General features: G+C 41.8%; 4 protein-coding genes across 4 annotated transcripts; all 4 read right to left on the bottom strand.

The window, feature by feature from the left end:
* Positions 1 to 264: 264 nt before the first annotated feature.
* LOC131986921 (olfactory receptor 52N2-like) lies at positions 265 to 1,212 on the bottom strand. Its single transcript, XM_059352061.1, has one exon. The coding sequence runs from the start codon at positions 1,210 to 1,212 to the stop codon at positions 265 to 267; it is 948 nt and encodes a 315-aa protein (XP_059208044.1).
* Positions 1,213 to 8,973: 7,761 nt separating this feature from the next.
* LOC131986733 (olfactory receptor 52N2-like) lies at positions 8,974 to 9,995 on the bottom strand. Its single transcript, XM_059351832.1, has one exon. The coding sequence runs from the start codon at positions 9,993 to 9,995 to the stop codon at positions 9,048 to 9,050; it is 948 nt and encodes a 315-aa protein (XP_059207815.1). The 3' UTR covers positions 8,974 to 9,047.
* A 6,417-nt stretch (positions 9,996 to 16,412) lies between these two features.
* Positions 16,413 to 17,360, bottom strand: LOC131986920 (olfactory receptor 52N5-like). The gene has a single exon (XM_059352060.1). The coding sequence runs from the start codon at positions 17,355 to 17,357 to the stop codon at positions 16,413 to 16,415; it is 945 nt and encodes a 314-aa protein (XP_059208043.1). The 5' UTR covers positions 17,358 to 17,360.
* Positions 17,361 to 22,900: 5,540 nt separating this feature from the next.
* On the bottom strand, positions 22,901 to 24,063 carry LOC131986751 (olfactory receptor 8G17-like). Its single transcript, XM_059351857.1, has 2 exons — positions 24,001 to 24,063; positions 22,901 to 23,855 (listed from the first exon to the last, which is right to left on the bottom strand). The coding sequence occupies exon 2, from the start codon at positions 23,849 to 23,851 to the stop codon at positions 22,901 to 22,903; it is 951 nt and encodes a 316-aa protein (XP_059207840.1). The 5' UTR covers positions 23,852 to 23,855; positions 24,001 to 24,063.
* Between the last annotated feature and the right edge of the window lie 2,731 nt (positions 24,064 to 26,794).

Here is a 26,794-nt window from a genome sequence, read left to right as displayed (position 1 = left end):
AAAATAAACTTTGGCTCTAAACTATCTCGAACACTGTCTACAGCAAGATCCAAAGAGAGCTTTGCGTCTGCTGCAGCCATGTTGGATCTGTAAGAAAACTACAAAACTACAAGCTTCCGTCTGTAGTACGCGTCATCGTCTTGCCGTCTCTCCCCATTCTGTGGTTGGATCCCTGAAACAGGGCTAAGAAACGCAAAAGCAGTATGGGTGTACCCAGGCTACCACATTTCAGCAAGTGCAACAAATCTATTAACAGTCATGATATTATTTCTCTGTCAGAGTCAGTGTTTTTCTGATAAATAACATGAAGATTTTTTGTCTGACAGATTTGATCTGCAGTCCATAGATAACAACGTTCGTAGCGGGTGGGACCACGTGGAACAGCATGGCTGCCAGCTTCCTGTGGTCAGAGAGCTGAGGGAATCGATGCAGGATGACGACGATGAGGCCAGCCAACAACATGATGATGTAGGCTGCCAGGTGTGTGGCACAGGTCTGCAGAGCTTTACTGTTCAGAGAAGCGTTCTTGCTGCTCAGACACACGATGGCGATCCTCAGGTAGGTGAGCGCCACGCTGCCGATGGACGAGCCCAGCATCAGCACGGTGCTGCTGAGGCCGTAGATGTTGTTGATGAGGACGCTCTCACAGGACAGCTTGAACAAAGAGGCGTTATCACAGTGCGGGTTGAATATAGTCCACCGGCAGCGTGACAGGCGGGCGCTGAGGCCCACGAGGATCCCCACCAAGAATAACACCACCAGCCACGCCGACACCGACAGCGCCGCCACCATCCTGCCGGTCATGATGGTGGCGTAGCGCAGCGGGTTGCAGATGGCCACATAGCGGTCGAACGCCATGATCATGAGCACACTGTGACAGGCGCCAGCGTAAATGTGAGCAAAGAACGCCTGAGTGACACAGTCGATGTAATAAATGTAGCGCTCCGCGGATGGAACAAAAATGTCACTTATCAAGTGAGGGACGATCACCGTCGCTCCGAACACGTCGTTAACGCTCATGTTGCAGAAGAGCAGGTACATGGGCTGCTGCAGGCTGCGATCCATGGAGATCAGCACCACCAGGCCCAGGTTGGACACCAGGATGAAGATGTAGGTGAGGAGGAGGAGGACGAAGACAGGGACGGAGGAGGAGGACGTGACCTTTAACCCCTCCAGCTGCAGCAGATCTGAAACTGAAGTGCTGTTTTCCATTCTGCATTGGGTTAATGTTCGCCTGGTGAGGACAGAAGGGAGAAAACGTAAGTAAATGGGTCAAAGACGAATAAGGATTTAAAATGTGAAAATATATGACAGTGTCTAAAAATGCCTATTTAAGCTCTTTCTATGTTTATTAGACTGTTCTGTATACAACTCAACAACAGAGAATAACTTTAAGAATGAAATTTGCATATTTTTTGTGGATTGTATGCAAAATGTATGAAAAATGTCCTTCCTGGGTAACGGGAATGGATTTTAAAATAATTCAAATTTCTACCATTGTTAGCTTATAAAAGTTAATAGATATCAATTTTTAGAGTTCAACAAACAATTACTGCTCAGAAAAACATAGTTTTATCAAAAATGTTTGCGATATATTTGGTTAGTTATACTGGAATGGGCTTATTAGGTGTTCTTGATCATACAATCTTTCATGCCAAAAAGAGAAAAAACATGGAAAATGTATTAGAATACTTTACAGTAAAGGCAAAAATATTTGTCATTGTATCCTCAACTCAAGAAAACCTGATTGTGTAAGATAATATTACATTTTAGCTTAAATTACTTCACTGCATCACTGTTACCCGGAATGACATGTTGTTATCCAGGTCGAGAAAGAAAGAAGGAAAGAGAAAGAAAGAAAGAAAGAGAAAGAAAGAAAGAAAGAAAGAAAGAAAGAGATGGGGTCAATTTGACCCTTGAGGACGGTATGAGGGTTAAATGTAGGCATTTCATAAATTAATTTTGCCGGCATTTCATAAATTGTGTGCGGGGGGTTAACGACTCTGCCTTTTGAATCATCACAAATGAGGCCTCCAAACAAATCTTCATAACTCAAAACTGAGGATCTCACTATGTAAATTCATAAATTTTCAGAAAGAGTAGGACCTGATGTATGTAGGGATGTACTGTATAAAGTGTTCATGTAGTATGAAATATGTGGACATGTTCATAGTTCAAACTTGGAAGAAGAAGGAAATCTTAACTGTTTCTATCATGAATTGAAGAAAAAATACAACTAAACATCATAAAATATCAGACACACATAAGTCTATTATTAATATAATATTACAATATCAACTTGATGCTTAAAAACTGACAAAATACGAAATAAAATACTATATTCATCAACATGTCCATTGTGGATAACAGAGAACTTGTCCTGGATAACAGAAGATCTTCGTTATCCAGGGAGGACATATTGTTAGCCAGGGAGGACAAATAAGCTATTTTCTCCAAATATCAGCATTTAAAGAGAGACTTATTGACCTTTCAAGAAGTTGTCTGGGTCCAGTCTTCTTGATTATGCTGTAGCTGGTCAAATGACTACAGAAGTGCTTTATGGGTAATGGTGGAATTTCAATGTCTGTTACCCAGTGAGGACATTAGGGAAATCCAAAAATGCGGACAAAAGTATTACTTGTGTAAAAATGTAAAAAAGCCTTGGGTTGTTACTGTATTAGTAGGTATTATTGCAAACAACACCACAATTATGCCCAAGTAGATTATGTATACATTTCTTAATTTTTTTTGACATTTTGTCAAATCTTTATAGTTAGATTTAAGCCCGGACGTTACTCAGGAAGGACATTTTGGTACTTTTGAGCACTATAGCTCCTTAAATGTTTATTTCTTACAATAGGTAATGATATAAGTAAGTAAAGAGGAGTGAGTTGGAGAACATAATGTAGTGTTTTAAAATGTTTATTTATTTATTACATAATAAACATGCTTCGGACCCTGAAATTGAGACGTCTCGTCTTTGACCCAAATATCAAATATATAAGTATCATACGTACGAAAGAACAGTTTTTGAAGATGATAATAATACAAATACTTAATCAGTACAAGAATTATCTTCAACTGTTCAATGAGATATGTTTTTAACCCTCTGAATCCCCAAAATATAATGAATAATGAAAATGTAGTGAATTGTATGTTCTAAAAAAATGACCCGCCACTATGTTTAACAGCAGAGGAAACAACCTTAACGTTCAATTGGAAATTCGATGACTTTTCCTAAAATAACCCCAACATGACAAAAAGCATTGCCTTTGTTCATATTTCCATGAAAGCTTTACATCAACGAGGTACAAATCTTGCCTTAGGGGCAGCTATAAAATGATTGTAATACCACAAAAACCATAAAAACTGTGCACACATGCGCGCACGTACGCATGCACGCTTAATAAAAATGTTTACACCTATGCAGTACCATTAGCGATAAAAATAAACTCTATTTTAGTGAAACAGTAAACCACTTTTGCAGGCGTGTTGCAATAAAAATGAGTGGATTTCACTGATTAAATCCTGTTTTTCTGCACTGTACAAGGAAAAACATCATCACTTTTAACCCTTTGGACAAGTGGTGTATACAGAAAGTTAAGACAACACAAGGGTTAAAATAACACCAATAATCCAGCATAGAAGCAGAATATCGTCAAAGTTTGAACTTTCCAACGACCGTTATAAAAAGTGATCAAAACTTGTGTTAAATGTTGATATTAGTGTCAGAATATATATATATATATATATATATATATATATATATATATATTTAGTATGCAGTTTTTGTCAGACAAAGCTAGAACTTCATTGAAACATAAAACAACAATATGATAATCACAGACCAACAATAAAAAAAATCAATTGAATTTCTTTACAACTAATCACAGCACATCATAAGACATTGTTCATCTTTATCTGTCGAATAATAACTGCTCTGCATTCAAAATCAATAATAATAAAATCTCAAATTAACATATTTTCATTTTAGGCTGTAACAATGGAGGCATGCAAAGTTATAAGTATGTTAAAGGTTTCCGTCTTAAGACTATAAACATCCAATAAACAAGCAGCTCTGTTTCTGTGCTGTGTGAGTCTCGGTCTTACCTGTCGACATGGACCTGCTGCACTTGGACCACTCGGGGCAGACTCACTCTTTTTTATTAGCTGAATGTTTCGGGGCTGCCAGGTTTGTTGCGTCACTGAGAGCTAAGGACAGTCACTAGGAGACAGAAGTCTGTCAGGAAGATTCTGCATTCAAATCACACAAAAACAAAACATGTCCAAATATTTTCTGAGCTGGCTGTCCCGAGTGCATCGAAACTCATCTGAGTTTTGGTCTATTTCTCCAGTTTCTGAATCATTGTCATTCTTCCTGTATATACATATAATACATAAATATATTGTAATGAACTAAGTCAACGTGTTCCTGAGTTGGCCAGTACCTCTCTCCACCCAGAGGGGGCAGTCCACCGTTTTCCGGCAGAGAACCATGGCCTCAGACTTGGAGGTGCTGACTCTCATCCCAACCGCTTCGCACTCTGCTGCAAACCGCCCCAGTGAGTGCTGGAGGTCCCGGTCTGATGAAGCCAAAAGAACCACATCATCTGCAAAAAGCAGAGATGCAATTCTTAGGTCACCAAACCGAATCCCTTCCTCCCCCCGGCTGCGCCTTGAGATCCTGTCCATGAAAACCACGACAACAGAATCGGAGACAAGGGGCAACCCTGGCGGAGGCCAACACCCACTGGGAACGTGTTTGACGTTGTGCCGAGTATGCGGACACAGCTCTCACTTTGGTTATATAGGGACCGGATAGCTCGTAGCAACGAGCCCGGTACCCCATATTCCCGCAGTACCCCCCACAAGACTCCCCGAGGGACACGGTCATAAGCCTTCTCCAAGTCCACAAAACACATGTAGACTGGATGAGCAAACTCCCATGACCCCTCCAGAAGTCTCGGAGGGTAAAGAGCTGGTCCGTTGTTCCACGGCCAGGACGGAAGCCACATTGTTCCTCCTGAATCTGAGGTTCGACAATCGGCCGGAGCCTCCTTTCCAGCACCCTGGAGTAGACTTTTCCAGGGAGGCTGAGAAGTATGATTCCACGGTAATTGGAACACATCCTCCCTTTTTAAAAATGGGAACCACCACCCCGGTCTGCCACTCCACTGGCACTGTCCCAGACCTCCATGCGACACTGAAGAGGTGTGCCAACCATGACAGCCCAACAGTGTCCAGAGCCTTCAGCATGCATCTCAGGGCGAATCTCATCCAACCCTGGCGCCTTACCACCGGGCTGCTTTTTGACTACCTCGGCAACCTCTGCAAGGGATATCTGATGTCTGCTGCTTCTGGAGACCCCTTGGCCAGCCAAGACCAAAAGGCCTCCTTCTTCAGCTTGATGGCCTCCCTCACCGCTTGTGTCCACCAGCAGGTCCTTGAGTTCCGCCACGAAAGGCACCGACGGCCTTCAGGCCACAGTTCCTACCAGCCGCATCAACAATTGAGGCTTTGAACATGGCCCATTTGGACTCCATGTCCCCAGCCTCACCTGGGATGCTGGAGAAATTCTTCCGGAGGTGTGAGTTGAAGAACCTGCAGACAGGGGCCTCCGCTAGACGCTCCCAGTTCACCCTCACTACACATTTGGGTTTGCCAGGTTTGTCCAGCAGCCTCCCCCGCCACCAGATCCAACTCACCAGCAGGTGGTGATCAGTTGACAGCTCTGCTCCTCTCTTCACCCGAGTGTCCAGAACATGCGGCCGCAGATCTGATGATACGATAATAAAATCGATCATCGATCTTTGCCCTAGAGTGCTCTGGTAGCAGGTACACTTACGAGCAACTCTATGTTCGATATTGGTGTTCGTTATGGACAATACATGACTAGCACAGAAGTCCAATAACAAAACACCACTCGGGTTCAGATCGGGCCGTTCCTCCCAATCACCTCCTCCAGGTACCATCATCGTTACCCACTTGAGCGTTGAAGTCTCCCAGAAGAACTATAGAGTCTCCAGTCAGTACCCCTTCCAGGACACCACCCAGAGACTCCAAGAAGGCTGGGTACTCCAAGCTGCTGTTCGGTGCATAAGCACAGACACCAGTCAGAGACCTCCTCCTCGTGACTTGCAGCCGCGAGGAGGTGACCCTCTGGTTCCTCGGGGAGAACTCCAACACAGCGGTGCTCAGCCGGGGACTTGTGAGTATCTCCACACCCGCCCGGCACCTCTCACCCTGGGCAACTCTGGAAGTCCAGCCTCTCTCCAGGAGTTTGGTTACAGAGCCCATGCTATGTGTGGATGTGAGCCCGACTATTTGTAGTTGGTAACACTCCACCTCCCGCACAAGCACGGGTTCCTTCCCCGCCAACGAGGTGATGTTCCACGTCCCCAGAGCTAGTCGCTGGAGCCGGGGGTCAGCACGCCCAGGTACCCGCCTTCACCTGTTGACCGACTCACACTGCACCTGACCCCTATGCCCTACTCTGCGAAGGGTTGGCCCACAGGTCGGCGGATCCATGTGGCTTTTTCGGGCTGAGCCCAGCCGGGCCCCTTGGACAAGAGCCCGGCAAACAAGACGCTCGCCTGCATGCTCCCCTCCCGGGTCTGGCTCCAGTAGGGGGCCCCGATTTACCCGTGCCGGGCGAGGTACACCGCTGTTTTTGGATCCGCTTCATAGGAGTCTTTGAATCGCTCTTAGTCTGGCCCCTCCCCTGGGCCCACTTTGCCATGGGAGACCCTACCAGGAGCTATTGCTCCCGACAACACAGCTCCCAGGATCACTGGAGCACACAAACCCCTCCACCGCGATAAGGTGGCGATTCTTGGAGGAGACTTTTTTTTTTTTTTTTTTGTACATAAAAAAAGTGTTTTATGTCGTTCTGGGTTTAAGAACTCATTCCTTTGGCGCCCTGTATTTGCTTTTTCAAGTTAAACAAACAGATTTGACTCTTTCACTATAAGGTTTCTATCTGCAGGATCCTTTACTTTTAAACTAAAATGTATTCAACTTGCAGTAAAACATTTTTGATTGCAGTGTGGAAAGGTTTGCTCTCAAATCTGCATAGTAAATACAAAAAAAGTAAAACGTAACTTGACACGTGACTAAACATTTCAACGAGTGCAACAAATTTGCTAACAATAGGTGCGTTTCCACAATAGTCGAATACCTGGAATGAGGCGGGTCTCCCTTGCCGAAACGCCCCTAATTTGAATGTGAGCTTGCCCTAGCGGCCGTTTTTTGGCCCTGTAAAAGGGCAGGGCCATTTTTCTCCCCTGAAAAAAGCCTGCGTGCTGATTGGATAGAAGCGGGATGTGACGTAGTACTCGACGCCACAACAACACGCGCCATTTTTAAAAGCCGGCAAAGTAGCGAGTCCTCACAAGCGACAATAAACATCAGCCCCTTTCATTGTGCGGTCCCGCAAGTGTCCCGCTATGTTGCTGGAAAGATCTGTGCCGGCTTTTCGCCTCAGGGCGTTCATAGTAATCATGTGAAGGTGTGATATTCTTTCATAGTGCAGTTTGCCGTGCACAGTAGCACGGAGCTAATGGGCTTTACAGTTAGCTATGTAGCAGTACAGTGTGTATGTATGACCTCCGTTTGTTTACAACATGAACTGGACAATTTATGATCAGCGGCGGACACTTTGTGTACAGTTAGTATGCTCGTTTGTTTACAATAAGTGGCCTACGCTGTGCACAGTAAGCGACAGCGGCCGCACTTGTGCATGCTGTTAAAACTGTCACTGAGCGATTACGCGATGATCGAAAACCATACATCACTTCCGGGGTCTCGTAAAATCCCTCTGGGGCATTTTTGTGTAATGGAGACACACTGAGTGAGCGGCCATTTGAGAGGGCGTGCCCTGAGACTTTCCCAGCAGCCACTCTCTACCCTAATGGAAACACGGCTAATTACAGATTTACAATACAGAAGCTGCAGTGCTCAAATATGAATTAATTAGTAACATTTAAGTTTTGTCCTGGTGGAGACACCCACACATTAATATCTGAAATAAATGTAAAAAGGGAAACAATTGGTGCCATCAGAAGACACGGCCACATAAAGTTGTGTATCGTGAGCATAACAAGATATTGTTTCTCCTGATAACATTTATTGATTAAAACCAAGAGATCCTTGGTGATCCCCGTAGTTACTTTGGTGAAAAGATAATCAATTATAAGAAAGATAAAAGGGAACCCAGTTAAAATCAGTTCCCAACAGTCCAACATGTCTGTTTAAAATAATTTTATGAATCACTGAATCAAAAGCAGCATGCAGGTGCAATTAAACATTCCTGGATTTGTTGTACGATTGAATTATGATTTGCAAACATAAGTTTTCGATCCTGAATAATACAATTTTAATCATAAATTTATTTTACTACACATAAAGGTGTGTATCATCTGCATAAAAACACACCGTGTCTCCTGATACCATAGATTGATTAAAAAGAAGAGGGCCTAGTATGGATCCTTGGGGAACCCCAAAGGTTACTACAAATTGTGATTTTCAGACTAAAGGTTTTTTAACCTCAATAATATTTTTTTAGTCACAAATTTCTATTTTTACTTGCAGTAAAACATTGCAATGTGGAAAAGTTTGCTCTCAAATCTTCACAATAAAGACACAAAAGTAAGTCGACAGGTGACACGTGATTACATTTATTAGCTTACATGCTGCAGTGCTTCAGTTTTATCCTGGTTGAACCATCCACATGTTAATATCTAAAAGACATTTCAAAAGGGAATGAAGTGGTCCGGTTTCATATGGCCACAAAAAGTTGTGTATCATCAGCATGAAGATACACCGTGTCTCCTGATAACATGCACTGAAAGGAAGAGACCCTAAAATTGATCCCTGTGGAACCCCGCAGGTAACTGTGGGAGTTTAATAGAAATGATCTTCAGTTGTAACAAGGAATTGTCTGCCAGAAAGAAATCTCTTGCAAAATGTACTTTGCAAAATAACTTTTAATTTGATCCTCAACACTCCACATTTCAGCAAGTGCAACAAATGTATTAACAGTCATGGAATTATTTCTCTGTCAGAGTCAGTGTTTTTCTGGTAAATAACATGAAGATTTTTTGTCTGACAGATTTGATCTGCAGTCCATAGATAACAACGTTCATAGCGGGTGGGACCACGTGGAACAGGATGGACGCCAGCTTCCTGTGGTCAGAGAGCTGAGGGAATCGATGCAGGAGGATGATGATGATGCCGGAAGTGAACATGATGATGTAGGCTGCCAGGTGTGTGGCGCAGGTCTGCAGAGCTTTACTGTTCAGAGAAGCGTTCTTGCTGCTCAGACACACGATGGCGATCCTCAGGTAGGTGAGCGTCACGCTGCCGATGGACGAGCCCAGCAGCAGCACGGTGTAGCCGAGGCCGTAGATGTTGTTGATGAGGACGCTCTCACAGGACAGCTTGAACACAGAGGCGTTGTCGCAGAACGGGTTGAATATAGTCCACCGGCAGCGCGACAGGCGGGCGCTGAGGCCCACGAGGATCCCCACCAAGAATAACGACACCACCCACGCCGCCACCGACAGCGCCGCCACCATCCTGCTGGTCATGATGGTGGCGTAGCGCAGCGGGTTGCAGATGGCCACATAGCGGTCGAACGCCATGATAATGAGCACCGTGTGACAGGTGCTGGCGTGAACGTGAGCACAGAACGCCTGAATGACACAGTCGATGTAATAAATGTGGCGCTCCGCGGACGGAACAAAAATGTCACTTATTAAGTGAGGGACGATCACCGTCGCTCCGAACACGTCGTTAACGCTCATGTTGCAGAAGAGCAGGTACATGGGCTGCTGCAGGCTGCGATCCATGGAGATCAGCACCACCAGGCCCAGGTTGGACACCATGATGAAGATGTAGGTGAGGAGGAGGAGGACGAAGACGGGGACGGAGGAGGAGGACGTGACCTTTAACCCCTCCAGCTGCAGCAGATCTGTAACTGAAGTGCTGTTTTCCATTCTGCATTGGGTTAATGTTCGCCTGGTGAGGACAGGAGGGAGAAAACGGCATTAAATATCAAATATAGTATATAAGTATCATGCGTATGCAAAAACAGTTTTTGAAGATGATAATAATACAAATACTCAATCAGTACAAGAATTATCTTCAACTGTTCAATGAGATATGTTTTTAACCCTCTGAACCCCCAAAAAATAATGAATAATGAAAGTGTGGTGAAGTGTATTTTCCTTAAAAATGACCCGCCACTATGTTCAACAGCAGAGGAAACACCCTTAACGTTCAACTTGAAATTCTATGACTTTTCCTAAAATAACCCCAACATGACAAAAAGTAAAGCATTGCCTTTGTTCATATTTCCATGAGAGCTTTACACCAACGAGGTACAAATCTTGCCTTCGGGGCAGTTATAAAATGATTATAATACCACAAAACCCATAAAAACCGTACACACATGCGCGCACGTACGCATGTATGCTTAATAAAAATGTTTACACCTATGCAGTACCATTAGCGATAAAAATAAACTCTACTTTAGTGAAACAGTAAACCACTTTTGCAGGTGTGTTGCAATAAAAATGAGTAGATTTGACTGATTGTTCTGCCTTTACAGATTAAAAAGTTAAAATAATAAGTTAATAGTTCGTAAGTTAATGTCAGCAGGTTTTTGGTTCAGAGAAACTTAAGGTCAGCTATGCTGTATTTTTCCTGTTGCTTGCTCAGATGAGCAGAGTTGATCACAGACAGCTTAACGGAGGCCGAAGATATATTTTTAAGAGTTTTCTGACGCTTTGCCCTGGCAAATATTCATCTGTAAGTATGGACAGTGTTACATGATTGTATACTTTGTTATGAAGAGTTAGTTCGTTATATTTTCTATGAATATTAGCTAATAGAATATTACTAGCTTTAGCAAAGGCTAACTGTTGTCATTTTGTGTGATGTCGGATGCTAATTGTAATGTACATATAGTGCTTGTTTGTATAGTTTTAAGTTAATTGTGTTTCTGTCTACAATTACAGTTTTACGGTGGGAAATAGAGACTTCATTAAAATACAAGAAAAGTTAAGCCTTGTGGTTTCTTGGAGGACTTCTCTACTACACCGTGATCTGACTGTCTAGCCTTGTATAAGCAAACGCACTGCGAGGGCAGTACACTAATTAAATCCAGTTTTTCTGCACTGTACGAGGAAAAACATCATCATTTTTTGGGTTAAAATAACACCAATAATCCAGCATAGAAGCACATTATCGTCAAAGTTTTAATTTTCCAACGACCATTATAAAAAGTGACCGTTACTTGTGTTAAATGTTGATATCAGTGTCAGAATCTCTTTATCCTCCATATGTCATTTAAAATAAACTAGATCCTGTTAAAACCATTAAATTCTATTTACACAGAGCAGAGAGGAGAGGACAGGAGAGGCTGGGAACATGACAATACTTCAATATGTACAAGATGTGGAGAAATCTGGTTTTGTCTGCACATGATGATCACAATTCAACAATATTAAATAAATATCTCTATATAAGAAAATTACTAATTACTGCTTAAATATAAATGATAACTTTCAATCTATTAAAAAGTTTAATATAATCTGCTATGATCAAATGAAAATCAATATAGTTTATATTTGCAATTTAAGGTGAATTATGATTAATGCCCGAGTTATAAATTTGTAGCACATGGAAAACTATTTTAAGTACTATTTAATTAACATTTACATCATATCAAGTGAATTTAAAATGGAGAAGTCAGCTTTATTTTCTGATAACTAATGTGCCTTTAGTCTGTTTAAAAATATTATATACATTATTATATATGTCATTTATATTTAGTATGCAGCATTAGTCAAAGCTAGTTAGACAAAGCTAGAACTCCACTGAAACATAAAACAACAATATGATAATCACAGACCAACAATAAAACCTTTTATAGAATGAGCTGATGCAGATTATCAGCAGCACTCAGCAAAATTCACATTCAGTCTGAATATTAAAACATTCTGCAGAGAACAGGAAACATTTCATTTAAGACAATATATTAAATATAATGTGATCATTTTAAAAAACATCAGTTGACTGGATGTATTCCTAGTTTATATTTATTTGATTTTACTCCAGTTTTCTTTTTTGAATGCAGCTCATTATAATTTCTTTACAACTAATCACAGCACATCATAATACATTGTTAATCTTTATCTGTCGAATAGTAACTGCTCTGCATTCAAAATCAATTATAATAAAATCTCAAATTGACATATTTTCATTATAGGCTGTAACAATGGAGGCATGCGAATTTAAAAGTATGTTAAAGGTTTCTGTCTTAAGACTATAAACATCCAATAAACAAGCAGCTCTGTTTCTGTGCTGTGTGAGTCTCAGTCTTACCTGTCGACATGGACCTGCTGCACTTGGACCACTCGAGGCAGACTCACTCTTTTTATTAGCTGAATGTTTCGGGGGCTGCCAGGTTTGCTGCGTCACTGAGAGCTAACGACCGTCGCTGGGAGACAGAAGTCTGTCATCCAAATCACACAAAAACAAAACATCTCCAGATATTTTCTGAGCTGGCGGTCCCCAGTGCATCCCAACTCATCGGAGTTTTGGTCTATTTCTTCAGTTTCTGAATCATTCTCATTCTGCCTGTATAAACATACAATACATATATGTATTGTAATGAACTAAGTCAATGTGTTGCTGTTATTATGAGTTCACCGGTTGTTTACAGGTGTTTGTGTTATGCACTTATATTACTAGCAGAGGTCAGTGTGCTTTAAGTGAGACTTACTGGTCGGGGAGGTTGTCTCAGAGAACTGGGGGATTGTGGGTTGTTGTTGTTGCTGCGGCTTTTGTACGTCGTGGAAAAAAGTTTAAACTTTAAACAGACACAAGTCTTGTGTATCGGTGTATTAATATGAGATTATTTTTTGGAGAAATTCTGAGATTATAATGGGTGTGTATTGCATGGACTGTTCGTGTCACAGTGTGTGACATCATCACCAGAAAAAATTGTCAAAAAATAAATTTGAAAACTGCGCTCCAGGCCGCAAATTCCACTCTACAGAAATAATTTATACATAGAAACGTAGGAAAATTAGTCTTCTCCCTCACAAGCCTCTGGTAAAGCTGTCAGAGTTATAGTTTGGGCGTAGGACGCACAGATGATCCACCAACACGCACCAACAGCCTCATTGGCTCCCATATTAAAAACACAGGAAGATTTCTGTAGAAAAGCATATCTAACAGTTTTTCAGATCGGTCTAACAAAGCTATTTCTTCATTTTTCTTCACAAATAACATATGTAGATGTTCAGGAAGAACTCAGGACGCTCAAAGTGAAGTCGGATCAATGATAGGTATTATGGTTTTGCCAAAAATGCTTTCTGTTCGAGGCCAGAAATTCCAGTCTGTCCACCTCTGGCTGTTGTCACTGTTCCGGAACATTCTACAGTTGGTGGCAGTTAATTCTGTTGATTGCTCTGCTCTGATTGCCTTTGATCCTTTGATGTTATTACAGTTACAGATACACGCGCACACACATGCGGGCGTAAGCGCGCATACTCCTCCAGATACACATGTTTCTCACACACACACACACACACACACACACATTTTGAGGTCAAAGGGCATAGGTTGCTGTGTAAAGAAATACTTGAAAATGAATATTTGTTGTAGGTGTGCTCATTGTATATAATATAGCATCATAACATTACTAGTATTAATTGTTTGAAATCTCTGAAGAATCTCATCATAGTGTACACACACCGGCAGTAGCCCCCGTGGCCCTTTCAGAATTTCCCCAGAGGAAATTTTCTAGTTATTATATTATTGCACAAAAACACAATTTTATATCAACAGAGTGCTGCTGCTGATGTAGGCCTAGTGATTCTTACTGCTTCTCTTTAAGCTCCGGTAACGTTGCTGTGCCGTGCTCACTGCTCATCCAAAGCGCAGGAAGTTTGAGGCAAAACAATGTCGCGAAAAAGGGCATATCCTTTAGTAGCAGATAAAAGAAAGAGGAAGAGGAGAAAAAACGGCAAGATAAAGGTATGTTTGCATGTCTTGGTAATGGAATGTTTATCAAAGAGATTTGTGTAGCTGTTAATAACAAATTAGCTCGCTAATTAAAAACCAGAGAAATGCATCTTTTAACTGGCCGGTAAAACAGCTTAATATTCATGCTAACGTGTTTGTATTTGAGTAGTACTGAGCTTAACTTTGCGTTGATTCTGGGGGTTGGCTCTATATATTTCGGCTTTTTCTTTGGGCTTCAAAATAAAGTTTTTGCTAATGTTTGATAGCAAACATTAATTAAAACGTCACCTTGTTTGCTAGTAAGCGCGGTGCTAGAAGTATGTTTTTGCATCGGGCTACTAGTTATAGTTTGAAATTCGTTGTTTGCACAAATTGTTTGTTGCAGAGCATTGTAATTGATTCGGAGTAAAATAAACATATTCTTTATTAAATCAACTCAAAAGTTCTGTGAAACTTCCCCAGGATGTTAAAGTACTTTAGAGGATCAGCCCAGTGCCAGTCCACATCCTCAGGCTCCACTGTGGGTAAAGCATCAGCTGAGGGAAAGACTGTCACCATGCCATATAGATTTGATTTCTAAGTATAAGAATTACACCTAAAGGGAAATTTAGTCAAAATATTTCATTAATATGTATATTAATATGTGTGTATATGTAAGTATGTATTTCATCATAGGTCCATCTCCATCATCTACAGAGCTCAGTCCTGCTGACTGTCCCCTCTGTGTCTGCAACCACAGCTGATCTACCTGGTAAATTAACACCAAAACACCCTTTATAATTTCCAAGATCTCTGCATTCCACACAAGAAACCTCAGAATAATCTCACGTATCTTCTGGCCTAACACCATCTCCAACCAACAGTTGCTTGCTCGGACAAACCAAGAAAGTATAGAGACAATTATTACAAGAAAGCGGTGGAGATGGATTGGACACATCATGCGAAAAGAACAGGATTGCATTACAAGAACCGCTCTACACTGGACACCTGAAGGCACTCGAAAGAGAGGACGGCCCAAAGAGACCTGGCGTCGAACAGTGGAGAAAGAACTGGAAGCCATGAAGCAGACCTGGAGTTCTACCCAAAAGCTCACCCAAAACAGACAGGAGTGGAGATCCTTTGTTGCTGCCCTACATGCCACTAGGCATAAAGGGCAGTAAGAAAGAGACCCTTTATAATTGCTCATTGTACTGCAGAACTATCTGAGATTAATAATTATGTCCAAAACTGTAATTAATGTCCATATTTTTTGTCATTGTCTTTCTTTGGTCACTTCCTCAGCACCACAACGTTCCCTTGGCACCACGGATCATCATCATCAGCTCACCAGTTGACCAACTGAGTGTCTTTCCTGTCAGATTTAGACTGAGCAGGTGATCAGAGGGCCTCTGCCTATTAAGGAGAACTTTGCATTCCCCAAAAGGCATGATGGCCAAAGTTACCATTACTATAGACAGTTAGTCAATGGGGAAAAAGTCAAGCGGAGCTGGCTGACTTATTCAAGTAGTAAAGATGTTATATGATATATATAAAGAGATATATAGATATTTCTAAGTGATTGTATTTGTTGTTGCACTTTATTGTTGTTCTTGCACTACAACTTTTTACTTTTTGCACATTGCTGTTGCAGTTTTTTTAAGCCAAAAAAGTAAATAAACCAGATGACACTTTTACAGTAAATGCAATGCTTTTCCCCCTTATCCAAGCCTTTTATTGAAAGCAGCTATTTATTTTCATATTGCCTTATTTAAATAATTCCCTCTCTCTCTCATATAATCACCCCAAGTCTGCAACTGTGTCCCATACCTCAGAAACTTTACAACCACAAACTAGAGACCTGGAGCATTCAGAGGATGGATGGCTGACACACTAGATTCACAATGAGCAGCAACACAACACAAGTGCTGACATACAAACGCACAAAATACACAAATCTACTAAATGTCAAAAGTTTCTGAAACCAGATCACAGCATGGATTTTCCTCTGCTGGTCTAAAGGGCTTGGAGTCTGAATGTGGGATTCTGGAAGAGTTTTTTCACTTCTTGAGTGCTCAAAAAAAGGTAACATTTAAGCACCAAAATAATGGTATCAACACAAAAAATGCTGCAACAATTTGAGACGTCAGCATTAGAATAACAATAAAACACTTTCAAAAAGCTGCTTAGACTTGCTCTATGTGGTCAGGGCCTAAAAAAATAGGCAGAATTTTGGAACATTGTTCACTGTGAAGCTTTATTAATGAACAGAATGTGACTAGCAGGAAGTTGACAATGTTGTGGTTCTTCCACCTGGATTAAATAATACCATAAAATTCCTTCATGATCTACCTAAATATAATTTTATTATAAAAAAAGTATTTGCTTCTGATCACACTGTATCATTTTACATCCATTAAAGCTACTTTATTGTTACAGAACAAAGCCACCAACCTCTGCCGGACCTCCTTCATCTGCAGCCCGTAGATAACGGCGTTCAGGGCCGGCAGGACGACGTGTCCCAGCACGGCGGCCACCTTCCTGTGGTCCGCCAGCTGAGGGAAGCGGTGCAGGATCACGATGATGAAGCCGGAAACCAGCAGGATGGCGTAGACCGCCAGGTGTGTGGCGCAGGTCTGCAGCGCTCGGCTGTTCAGATTCTTGTTCTTGCTGCTCAGACACACGATGGCGATCCTCAGGTAGGTGAGCGTCACGCTGCCGATGGACGAGCCCAGCAGCAGCACGGTGTAGCCGAGGCCGTAGATGTTGTTGATGAGGACGCTCTCACAGGACAGCTTGAACACAGAGGCGTTGTCGCAGAAAAGGTTGAATATAACCGACCTGCAGCGTGACAGGCGGGCGCTGAGGCCCACGAGGATCAGCACCAGAACGACGGCTGATCCCCACGCCGCCGCCGACAGCGACGCCACCATCCTGCCGGTCATGATGTTGGCGTAGCGCAGCGGGTTGCAGATGGCCACGTAGCGGTCGAACGCCATGATCATGAGCACGGTGTGGGAGGCGCTGGCATGTAGATGAACACAGAACGCCTGGACGACACAGTGGACGTAACGAATGTGGCGCTCTGATATCAGAAGGTCTCTGAGCACATGAGGGATGATTATCGTCGCCCCGAACACGTCGTTAACGCTCATGTTGCAGAAGAGCAGGTACATGGGCTGCTGCAGGCTGCGCTCCATGGAGATCAGCACCACCAGGCCCAGGTTGGACACCATGATGAAGATGTAGATGAGGAGGAGGAGGACGAAGGCGGGGACGGAGGACTGGGGACTGACCTTTAACCCCTCCAGCTGCAGCAGATCTGCATCTAAAGTCCTGTTTTCCATTCTGTCACACAGCTAGAAAGAGTTCTGCATAGACAACTGTGCAGGTTACTGTATAACAGCAAAGTTCAGTTCCAGTCAAGCAACAAGAATTCACTGTAACATTTCAAAAACATCTTCATGAAGTGAATGTCTATGTGTCCACATCAGAATTTTGTTACTCTGAACTGTTTTTGGCGTCCAACAAATAAAATCATTTCTTTTCATTTCAGCAAAAAGGTTGATTTAGTGAAATTACATTAAACACATTGTGCATCAAAATGGTAAGTAAAGAATAAACAGTGTCACAACAATGAACAGAGACTCTGTTTCTGCAAAGACACAGTCAGTTTCATCCAGATCAGGAAAAACCTTCAAAAAAGCCTTTAAAAAAGGAAGAAACCTCTACCAACACACAGATACAAACATTGATGTTGAATTTGTTAAATGTATTTTTTTCAGTCGTGAGCAGCTCATAATAACTTTGAATGCATCAGAGTGAAGGCAGAAACACACATGGCAGGCAAACATTTGGATGGACCCTTCGTCTGAAAGAAGTGTGAAGTTCTGTTTGCAGAAGACATTATCCTCCACAGCAGTGAGAACTCATTTATGATCTGCGGCAGTAAACGAAGGCTGAATTTGTCTCACAACATGCTGTTAACTCATGAAACCTCCCTCCACCTCCAGCAGTCAAACCGAACACACTTTTATCTGTTCGTCAGCTGCAGCGTCACACGCTGACCGGCCAACTGTTGCCTGGAAACTAGTGATGCTGAGTACCAAACATCATCACCAACTAGTTTAAAAAGTAACTTCTTAAATATGAAATAATGCACGGCAAGTTTAAAACATCTTCAGTAGAATATTCTTCTGGAAAAAAAACACCTTTTGAATATACTACCTAATTACTTTTGGTTTGAAAGCTTGAAGCTTTTGTCGTATTCTCACCAACATGACTGTATAAAGCACATTACTACATGAACTTGTTTGTGTAAATGTATCATTTTTATCAAGCCAAACGTCCATAAAACACAAAGGAAACAGCTTCTTGAACTTTATTTATTGTGGAAGGAAAAGCCAACTCAGAAAGCTACAATGAAAATACAACTTTTAGCATTTCTTCTGCCTGTTGTCGGATTTAGAAGTTCTTACATAAACTGTAACAGCAAAATTACATTTAAAAAAAATCAGCACTATGGTATTATAATAATGCAGGAAGTGCACAGTAAAAAAAGTGACTTATGTATAATTAAAAAAAAAAGACTGAATATAATAATATTAATTATTATAAAAACAAACTACATGATCTCAGCAACACTTAAGAAAACTGGGCTCCAGGTCATCCGAGAGGGACGGACGAGCCTTCATTACAGATACAAAAATGTGAGTCTGGGACTGGGAGTCAGAGTTGGGGACTGGGGGTCAGAGTCGGGGTCTGGGAGACAGAGTCGGGGCCTGGGAGACAGAGTCGGGGACTGCGAGACAGAGTTGGGGACTGGGAGTCAGAGTCGGGGTCTGGGAGTCAGAGTTGGGGACTGGGAGACAGCATGTGTATGAGGCTGTGTTAGCACCCACTGCATCATGGGTAACTGCCACAGCGGTGAAGGCTATTAATGCCATTAATGCTGATAGGTACATACAGGTTTTGTTGCAAAACATGCTGCCGTCCAGACCTGCGTATTCCACCAAGGCACATTTAGTGGAGCGGCTAAGTGCTCATTTTTGCCAGAATCTTTCAGTTTATGATACAAGCGTGAAAATTGGCATGAACACTCTCCATGGGTCACTTAACAAGAAAATTGTCCGAGACATTTGAAATTTTAAGATGGCGGCCATTTTTCAAGATGGCCGACACCTAAGTGGAGCAGTTAAGTGATATAATGGTTTATTTGCTGATACAAGCATAAAAATTGGCATGAGCAGTCTCTGTTGGTCACTTGACAATAACCCACCCACAGTTACTTGAAATTCCAAGATGGCGGCCATTTTTCAAGATGGCCGACACCTTAGTGGAGCAATTGAATGATATAATGGTTTATTTGGTGATACAATCATAAAAATTGGCCTGAGCAGTCTCCATGGGTCACTTAACAAGAAAATTGTCAGAGACATTTGAAAGTGTAAGATGGCGGCCATTTTTCAAGATGGCCGACACCTTAGTGCAGCAATTAAATTATATAATGGTTTATTTGGTGATACAAGCATAAAAATTGGCATGAGCAGTATCTGTGGGTCACTTCACAATAACCCACCCACAGTTACTTGAAATTCCAAGATGGTGGCCATTTTCAAGATGGCCGACACCTTAGTGGAGCAATTGAATGATATAATGTTTTTTTTGATGATACAAGCATAAAAATTGGCATGAGCAGTATCTGTAGGTCACTTGACAATAAGCAACGCACAGTTACTTGAAATTCCAAGATAGCGGCCATTTTTCAAGATGGCCGACACCTTAGTGGAGCAGTTAAGTGATACAATGGTTTATTGGGTCATATACGCATAAAAACTGGCATGAGTAGTATCTGTGGGTCACTTGACAATAAGCCAGCCACAGCTACTTGAAATTTCAAGGCGGCAATTTTTTTTTTCAGGATGACTGCCGCCTGCCATGTGGGCCTTTCAATTACAATAGGCCACCCACAGTTACTTGGGTTGACAAAAAAACACTCCCAGCCACTTGAAATTTCTATTTTCAAGATGGCTGCCCCCTGGATCCTCAAAAGATAAATTTTCTCAGAGAAATGTATTGGGTTTTAGATTATTCTGGAAAACAAGTTTTAACACATCATAATACAGTTGTTTTGATTTGTTGATCATAGACAGATTAGACAAGGGTGAGTATCTGCACTACCAGGGCACACTGGTGATATATGACTGCTGTTAAACTCAGAGTGGGGTTCAACGTCAGCTAATTGTAAAGTTAGTCAAAGAAGAGACGACAACTCTCTGAGTAGTTTTAGTTAACCGGGTGGTGTACAGATCGTACAGGGTAAAAATGGCATTGGATGAACAATTGGACTAAGTGTAGGGTTAAGGCATGAACTTAGTTGTATCCCATTCATCAAAGTGCTTATTAAAAAGTGGTAAAAGGCTAAACCCTTGGCCTCTGCCTTTGAATTTTCTGCAGACATTGCAGAAGCAATCATAACAGTTGAGAAAACAAACAGCAGGACACCAAGGTCATACTGGTTATGATACCATTGCCACAAATGTTCCATAATTTCATAAAATAAATGCTCTGCCTATCTTACGTAGTCCAACCCGACTAGATGAAGGTGAAGGCATAGAAAGCACATTGACAAGAAACAGAGTCATTCAAGCTGTAAACTTATGTTCAACAACACACAGCTGGAAAGGGCAAAAAAAAGGCATCCACTGCTGCTAAAGACACTGAAGATACCAAAGATATCCATGTCAAGAGGTCAAGAAGATCCCAGACTTCTTATGAGGCTGGATATGTGTGGGGACAGGCATTGAACAGACACCCACAAATGCCGAGCCCGTCCGACTGGGGATGGGTTAAACAGGACAAGGAGTGGAAAGTCTTCTGGACTCCACTTCCACCTATTGCGGAGAGTTGTTGGGAGTTGACAAAATGTGGGTGCACCAAGGCTTGTACTGGAAAGTGTAAGTGCTACAGATATGGACTCAGTTGCCCCTGCTAGAACGTATTTGCTTGTTTCTTTTGCCAGTGTTATTCCTTGTTGTCCTTTGTGTTTTCAAGTGTAGGCCTATGGCTCGGCTTCCCCTCGCCACATCGGCGCATTATGTTCTATTTTGTCACCAGCCTATTACTGTGACATGTTCAGTTTTTACTTTGTAGCATTGCTTTCACATTTTCAGTTTAGTTCCCTAGTATAGTTTCAGATACTTTTTGTCATGGTTCCGTGTCAGCCAGAGCTGCTGTTGCCTCTGGATCTGTCATTATTGCCATTCAATATTAACCATTGCTCAATTATTATTTTGGAGCACTGTCCGTTCAGCACCACAACTGTGTTTCCCCACCGCTTAGTATTTATTTGGCATGTTTAATGGCAGTAGTAATGGCAGTAGTAATGGTTAGTTATAAAAAAAGTAATTAAAAAAAGTATTTACAAAAGCCCTCATGGTAAGGGAGCCTGTGTACCTCGGTGAACCCGGAGAGCTACGCCGGTGGGAGGGAACTCCTGTCAGGTTTTACCAAACTGGACAGGTCGTGGGCAAGGATTCAGACAAAGCACAGTCAAACAACCTCTCTTGAGGAACCCAATACATTTCTATGAGAAAATTCATAATGTAAAGGCCCACATGGCAGGCGGCAGTCATCCTGAAAAAAAAAATTGCCGCCTTGAAATTTCAAGTAGCTGTGGCTGGCTTATTGTCAAGTGACCCACAGATACTGCTCATGCCAGTTTTTATGCGTATATGACCCAATAAACCATTGTATCACTTAACTGCTCCACTAAGGTGTCGGCCATCTTGAAAAATGGCCGCTATCTTGGAATTTCAAGTAACTGTGCGTTGCTTATTGTCAAGTGACCTACAGATACTGCTCATGCCAATTTTTATGCTTGTATCACCAAATAAACCATTATATCATTCAATTGCTCCACTAAGGTGTCGGCCATCTTGAAAATGGCCGCCATCTTGGAATTTCAAGTAACTGTGGGTGGGTTATTGTGAAGTGACCCACAGATACTGCTCATGCCAATTTTTTTGCTTGTATCACCAAATAAACCATTATATAATTTAATTGCTCCACTAAGGTGTCGGCCATCTTGAAAAATGGCCGCCATCTTACACTTTCAAATGTCTCGGACAATTTTCTTGATAAGTGACCCATGGAGACTGCTCAGGCCAATTTGTATGCTTGTGTCACCAAATAAACCATTATATCATTCAATTGCTCCACTAAGGTGTCGGCCATCTTGAAAAATGGCCGCCATCTTGGAATTTCAAGTAACTGTGAGTGGGTTATTGTCAAGTGACCAACAGAGACTGCTCATGCCAATTTTTATGCTTGTATCACCAAATAAACCATTATATCACTTAACTGCTCCACTTAGGTGTCGGCAATCTTGAAAAATGGCCGCCATCTTAAAATTTTAAATGTCTCGGACAATTTTCTTGTCAAGTGACCCATGGAGAGTGTTCATGCCAATTTTCACGCTTGTATCATAAACTGAAAGATTATATCACTTAGCCGCTCCACTAATTCCAACAGCTTTGAAGGAAAAGAGTTCAGGTACAACCACCGAAGTCGTATATCAGCATGAATGTGAAAGAATTTCAGTTTAAAAGCTTCAACAGTTGGTGTCCTCAGTTCTTAATGTGTTCTCAGTGTTCTTAATGTTGCAGGCATCATTTCAGAATGAGTGTCTGTTAACAACAAACAATGAAGTTTATCAATGTGAATATTATTTATTAGATTGTCTTTAGACAGTTTTCAATTCAATATATGTCAAAAAGGACGAGCAAATGATCACTCTCTGTTTTGTTGGCATTTGAGACAGCACCCCAAGGTTGAAAAAGCAACAATAGAAAAGCACATTTCTTCTCATACTTTAAAATGTATATACACATTACAATGACGGCAAAACCTTCCTGGTCTGGAAGAATCGAGACAGGAATTTTCGTATCTCTTTAGACTGAACTCCATAAATAACAGGGTTGAGGCAGCCGGGGATGATGTGAAACACAATAGCAGCAACTTTTCTGTAGTCTGAGTACTGAGGGAAGCGATGCAGCATGATGATGAGCATTCCACATAAAAACACAACTAGATAAACAGAGAGATGAGTGCTGCACGTCTTTAAGGCTTTACTGTTCAAAGACTTGTTCTTACTGGTGAGACAGACGACTGTAATCTTAGTGTAGGTGAGAACCATGCTGCCTATGGAACTTGTAAGCAGGACAACAGTGAAAGTGAGGCCGTACGCATTATTAATAAACACACTCTCACAGGAGAGTTTAAACAGAGAGGCATTGTCACAAAAAGGGTTTGAGATCAGAGTTCTGCATCGGTTCAGTCGAATGGTCAGACCCAGCAGAATCCCGATCAAAACAAGTGCTACTCCCCAGGCAGAAACTGTCAGCTTGATCACCATTTTGTTGGTCATTATGGCAGCATAACGCAGTGGATTACAGATAGCCACATATCTGTCAAAGGCCATAATCATCAGCACTGTGTGGCAACAGGTGCCGAATATGTGTGAGGTAAAAGCTTGCACTACACACTCAATACAATAATAACTAATGAAATGCTCAGTTGGAGGCTGTAAGATATCTGAAAGCAAACGGGGCATCATGATCGAGTTCCCAACAATGTCATTAACTGGCAGGTTGCAGAAAAGCAGATACATGGGCTGGTGAAGGCTTTTGTCAATGAAAATCAGGACTACAATGCCAACATTTGTAATCATTATAAAGAGGTAGGAGAAGAAGAAGAAAAGAAAGACAGGGTACATTGAGTATTTAGAAACTTTTAAGCCCTCCAACTGCACTGTGAAGCTGTTGAATGTGAAGTTTTCCATCAACCTGAAACAAACAGTAAGCCAGTATAAACTTTGAGCACATGATGTAGTTCGCCAAAAGATTAAAGCTACACAAACTAAAGTGAAAGAATTATATTTCAAAAATGTTAATGAAAAATTAAAGAAAGACCATTACTGTTCAGTAATACCTTCTTGAGTCTTTGTCTGGCTGCAGGCTGTTTGTCTTTGTTGGTTGGTAACATCCAAAGAAGGTCTCTCTCCTTCTTACAGTTTCTTATAGTTACACTTTGATTCTTGGGGGAGCCATTCCATGTCAAACACATGAAATCATTCAACATTATGTAATCATGATGGCTTTAATCCTCATGGTTAAGAGTTATAGTAGTCCAACCAGCTTTAAACCATTAAATAATAGCATAATTATGAAATTGTTCAAATCAAAATTATCTTCAAAACATGAAGTACTATATGAACTACAAAAGCATTTGCTGCAGAAAAAGTGTGTTAATGCTGAAAGCTAAACAGCTGATGATTAATTGCAATGCTGGCCTACATGTTTTAGAAGGTGAAGTAAAAGGAATAATTAGGCTTTGATGAACAGATATGTGATTTTTACTGCTGGCAGACTTGTGTCACTTTAGTGTGACTATTGATGGTGCGAACTTAAACAGAAAATAGTCCTAGAAGGCATATAGTTGTTGGGGGAGTTTCTCTGTGGACAGTTCCCCTCAGGGAGTCCCAAGAACTGTTGGTCCGAAAATGCCAGGAAATCCAGACTGCCTCCAGAAGTTAGTAGTCAGAGTCAGGATGTTCAGGATGCCAGACTGCCCGTGATGATTGACACGATGGGCAGAGCTGTCGGAACTCAGACTGTGGTAACAAACCGCACTTTGGATGAAATCAAGGAGCAACTGACGGCCCTGGAAAAGCGACTGAATCGATCCGGAGACCAGTATGGACATTATCGACAAGATGAGTAGCAGAAAATTGCTGCCTCTTTCGCCTACAGCCCAAATTCCAATCTTATCTGGCCTCCCTCCAAACAGCCCTGACTCAAGGTCTTTTGGAAAATCTCCCCTGTTGAGTGCTTCAGCGAGACTCTCCCTCCCCCGCCCCCCCTCTCAACCTCCCACAGCCACCTTTTGACTGTCTGCAGCAGGTGATGATGCGCCACCATTGGCCAGTAGTGATGGTGAGTGGACCAGGAGAGGAACATTCCCATCTGGGGCCGAACCAGATCCACGGCAGTGAGACCAGCAGGAGTGATGGAGCAGGACCACAGCTCCACACCCTGTGAAGAGAGAGCAGAGAAAACTGCGAGTACTCTGGGAAAATAAAAGCTTGTGTCATGTATTATTGGGACAGAGAGAAAGAGGGCCCCGGTGTATCGTGTCCCCCGACACATTGGGCCTATAGCGGCATAACTAGTGGCTGGTCCAAGGCAGGCCTCGGCCAGCCCTAACTATAGGCTTTGTCAAAGAGGAAAGTTTTAAGTTTACTCTTGAATAAAGAGAGGGTGTCTGCCTCCCGTACTGCGACTGGGAGATGATTCCACAAGAGAGGAGCTTGATAACTGAAGGCTCTGGCTCCCAATCTAGTTTTAAGGACTTTAGGAACCACAAGTAACATAGAATTTTGGGAGCGTAGTGCTCTAGAAGGGTAATATGGCATTATGAGGTCTTTAAGATATGATGGTGCCTGACCATTTAGAGCTTTGTAAGTAAGAAGAAGGATTTTGAACTCAATTCTGGATTTTACAGGTAGCCAGTGCAGCGAAGCTAGAACAGGAGAAATATGATCTCTTTTCTTGGTTCTTGTTAGTACACGAGCCGCAGCATTTTGGACTAACTGAAGAGTTTTAAGGGATTTATTGGAGCAGCCTGACAGTAAGGAATTACAGTAATCTAACCTTGAAGTAACAAAAGCATGAACTAATTTTTCTGCATCCTTTTGAGACAGGATGTGTCTAATTTTTGTAATTTTACGTAGGTGAAAAAATGCAGTCCTTGAAGTTTGTTTTATATGGGAGTTAAATGACAGATCCTGATCAAAGATAACTCCGAGATTCCTTATGGTGGTATTGGAGGCCAGGGTAATGCCATCGATGCTAATTAAGTCTTTAGATAATGAGTTTCAGAGGTGTTCGGGTCCCAGCACAATCACTTCCGTTTTTTCCGAGTTTAACATTAGGAAGTTGTGGACCATCCAGGTTTTTATGTCTTTAAGGCATGCATTAAGTTTGGCTAGCTGATCAGTTTCACCGGGCTTGATTGATATATATAACTGAGTGTCATCAGCATAACAATGAAAGTTAATTGAATGTTTTCTAATTATATTACCTAGAGGGAGCATATAAAGGGTGAATAAAATTGGTCCAAGCACAGAACCCTGTGGAACACCGTGGTTAACATCAGTGCGCACGGACGATTCATTATTCACATGAACAAACTGGAAACGGTCTAATAAGTACGATTTAAACCAGCCCAGTGCCGTTCCTCTAATGCCAATTACATGTTCCAGTCTCTGTAATAAGATACGATGGTCAATTGTATCAAATGCAGCACTCAGATCTAGTAAGACAAGGACTGACACAAGTCCATTATCAGAAGAAATTAAAAGGTCATTTGTAATTTTTACCAATGCTGTTTCTGTGCTATGATGAGTTCTAAATCCTGACTGGAAGTCCTCATATAGACTATTGTGTCCTTTGCGACTGCTTTCTCCAGGATCTTAGAGATGAAGGGGAGGTTAGATATTGGTCTATAGTTTGCTAAAACGCCAGGATCTAGATTAACCTTTTTGAGAAGAGGTTTAATTACAGCTACTTTAAATGATTGTGGCACATAGCCTGTTAATAATGACAAGTTGATTGCATCTAAGAAAGAAGTGCCCGTTAAAGGTAGAACCTCTTTAAGCAGCCTTGTTGGTATGGGGTCTAGGAGACAGGTTGACGGTTTAGATGAGGAAATCATTGAGGTTAGT

The sequence above is a fragment of the Centropristis striata genome, chromosome 15 (genome assembly GCF_030273125.1).
Source record: "Centropristis striata isolate RG_2023a ecotype Rhode Island chromosome 15, C.striata_1.0, whole genome shotgun sequence".
NCBI classification, from domain to species: Eukaryota; Metazoa; Chordata; class Actinopteri; order Perciformes; family Serranidae; genus Centropristis; species Centropristis striata.
Note: the sequence above shows the minus strand (reverse complement) of the source record. Positions and strands in the feature narration are given on the sequence as shown.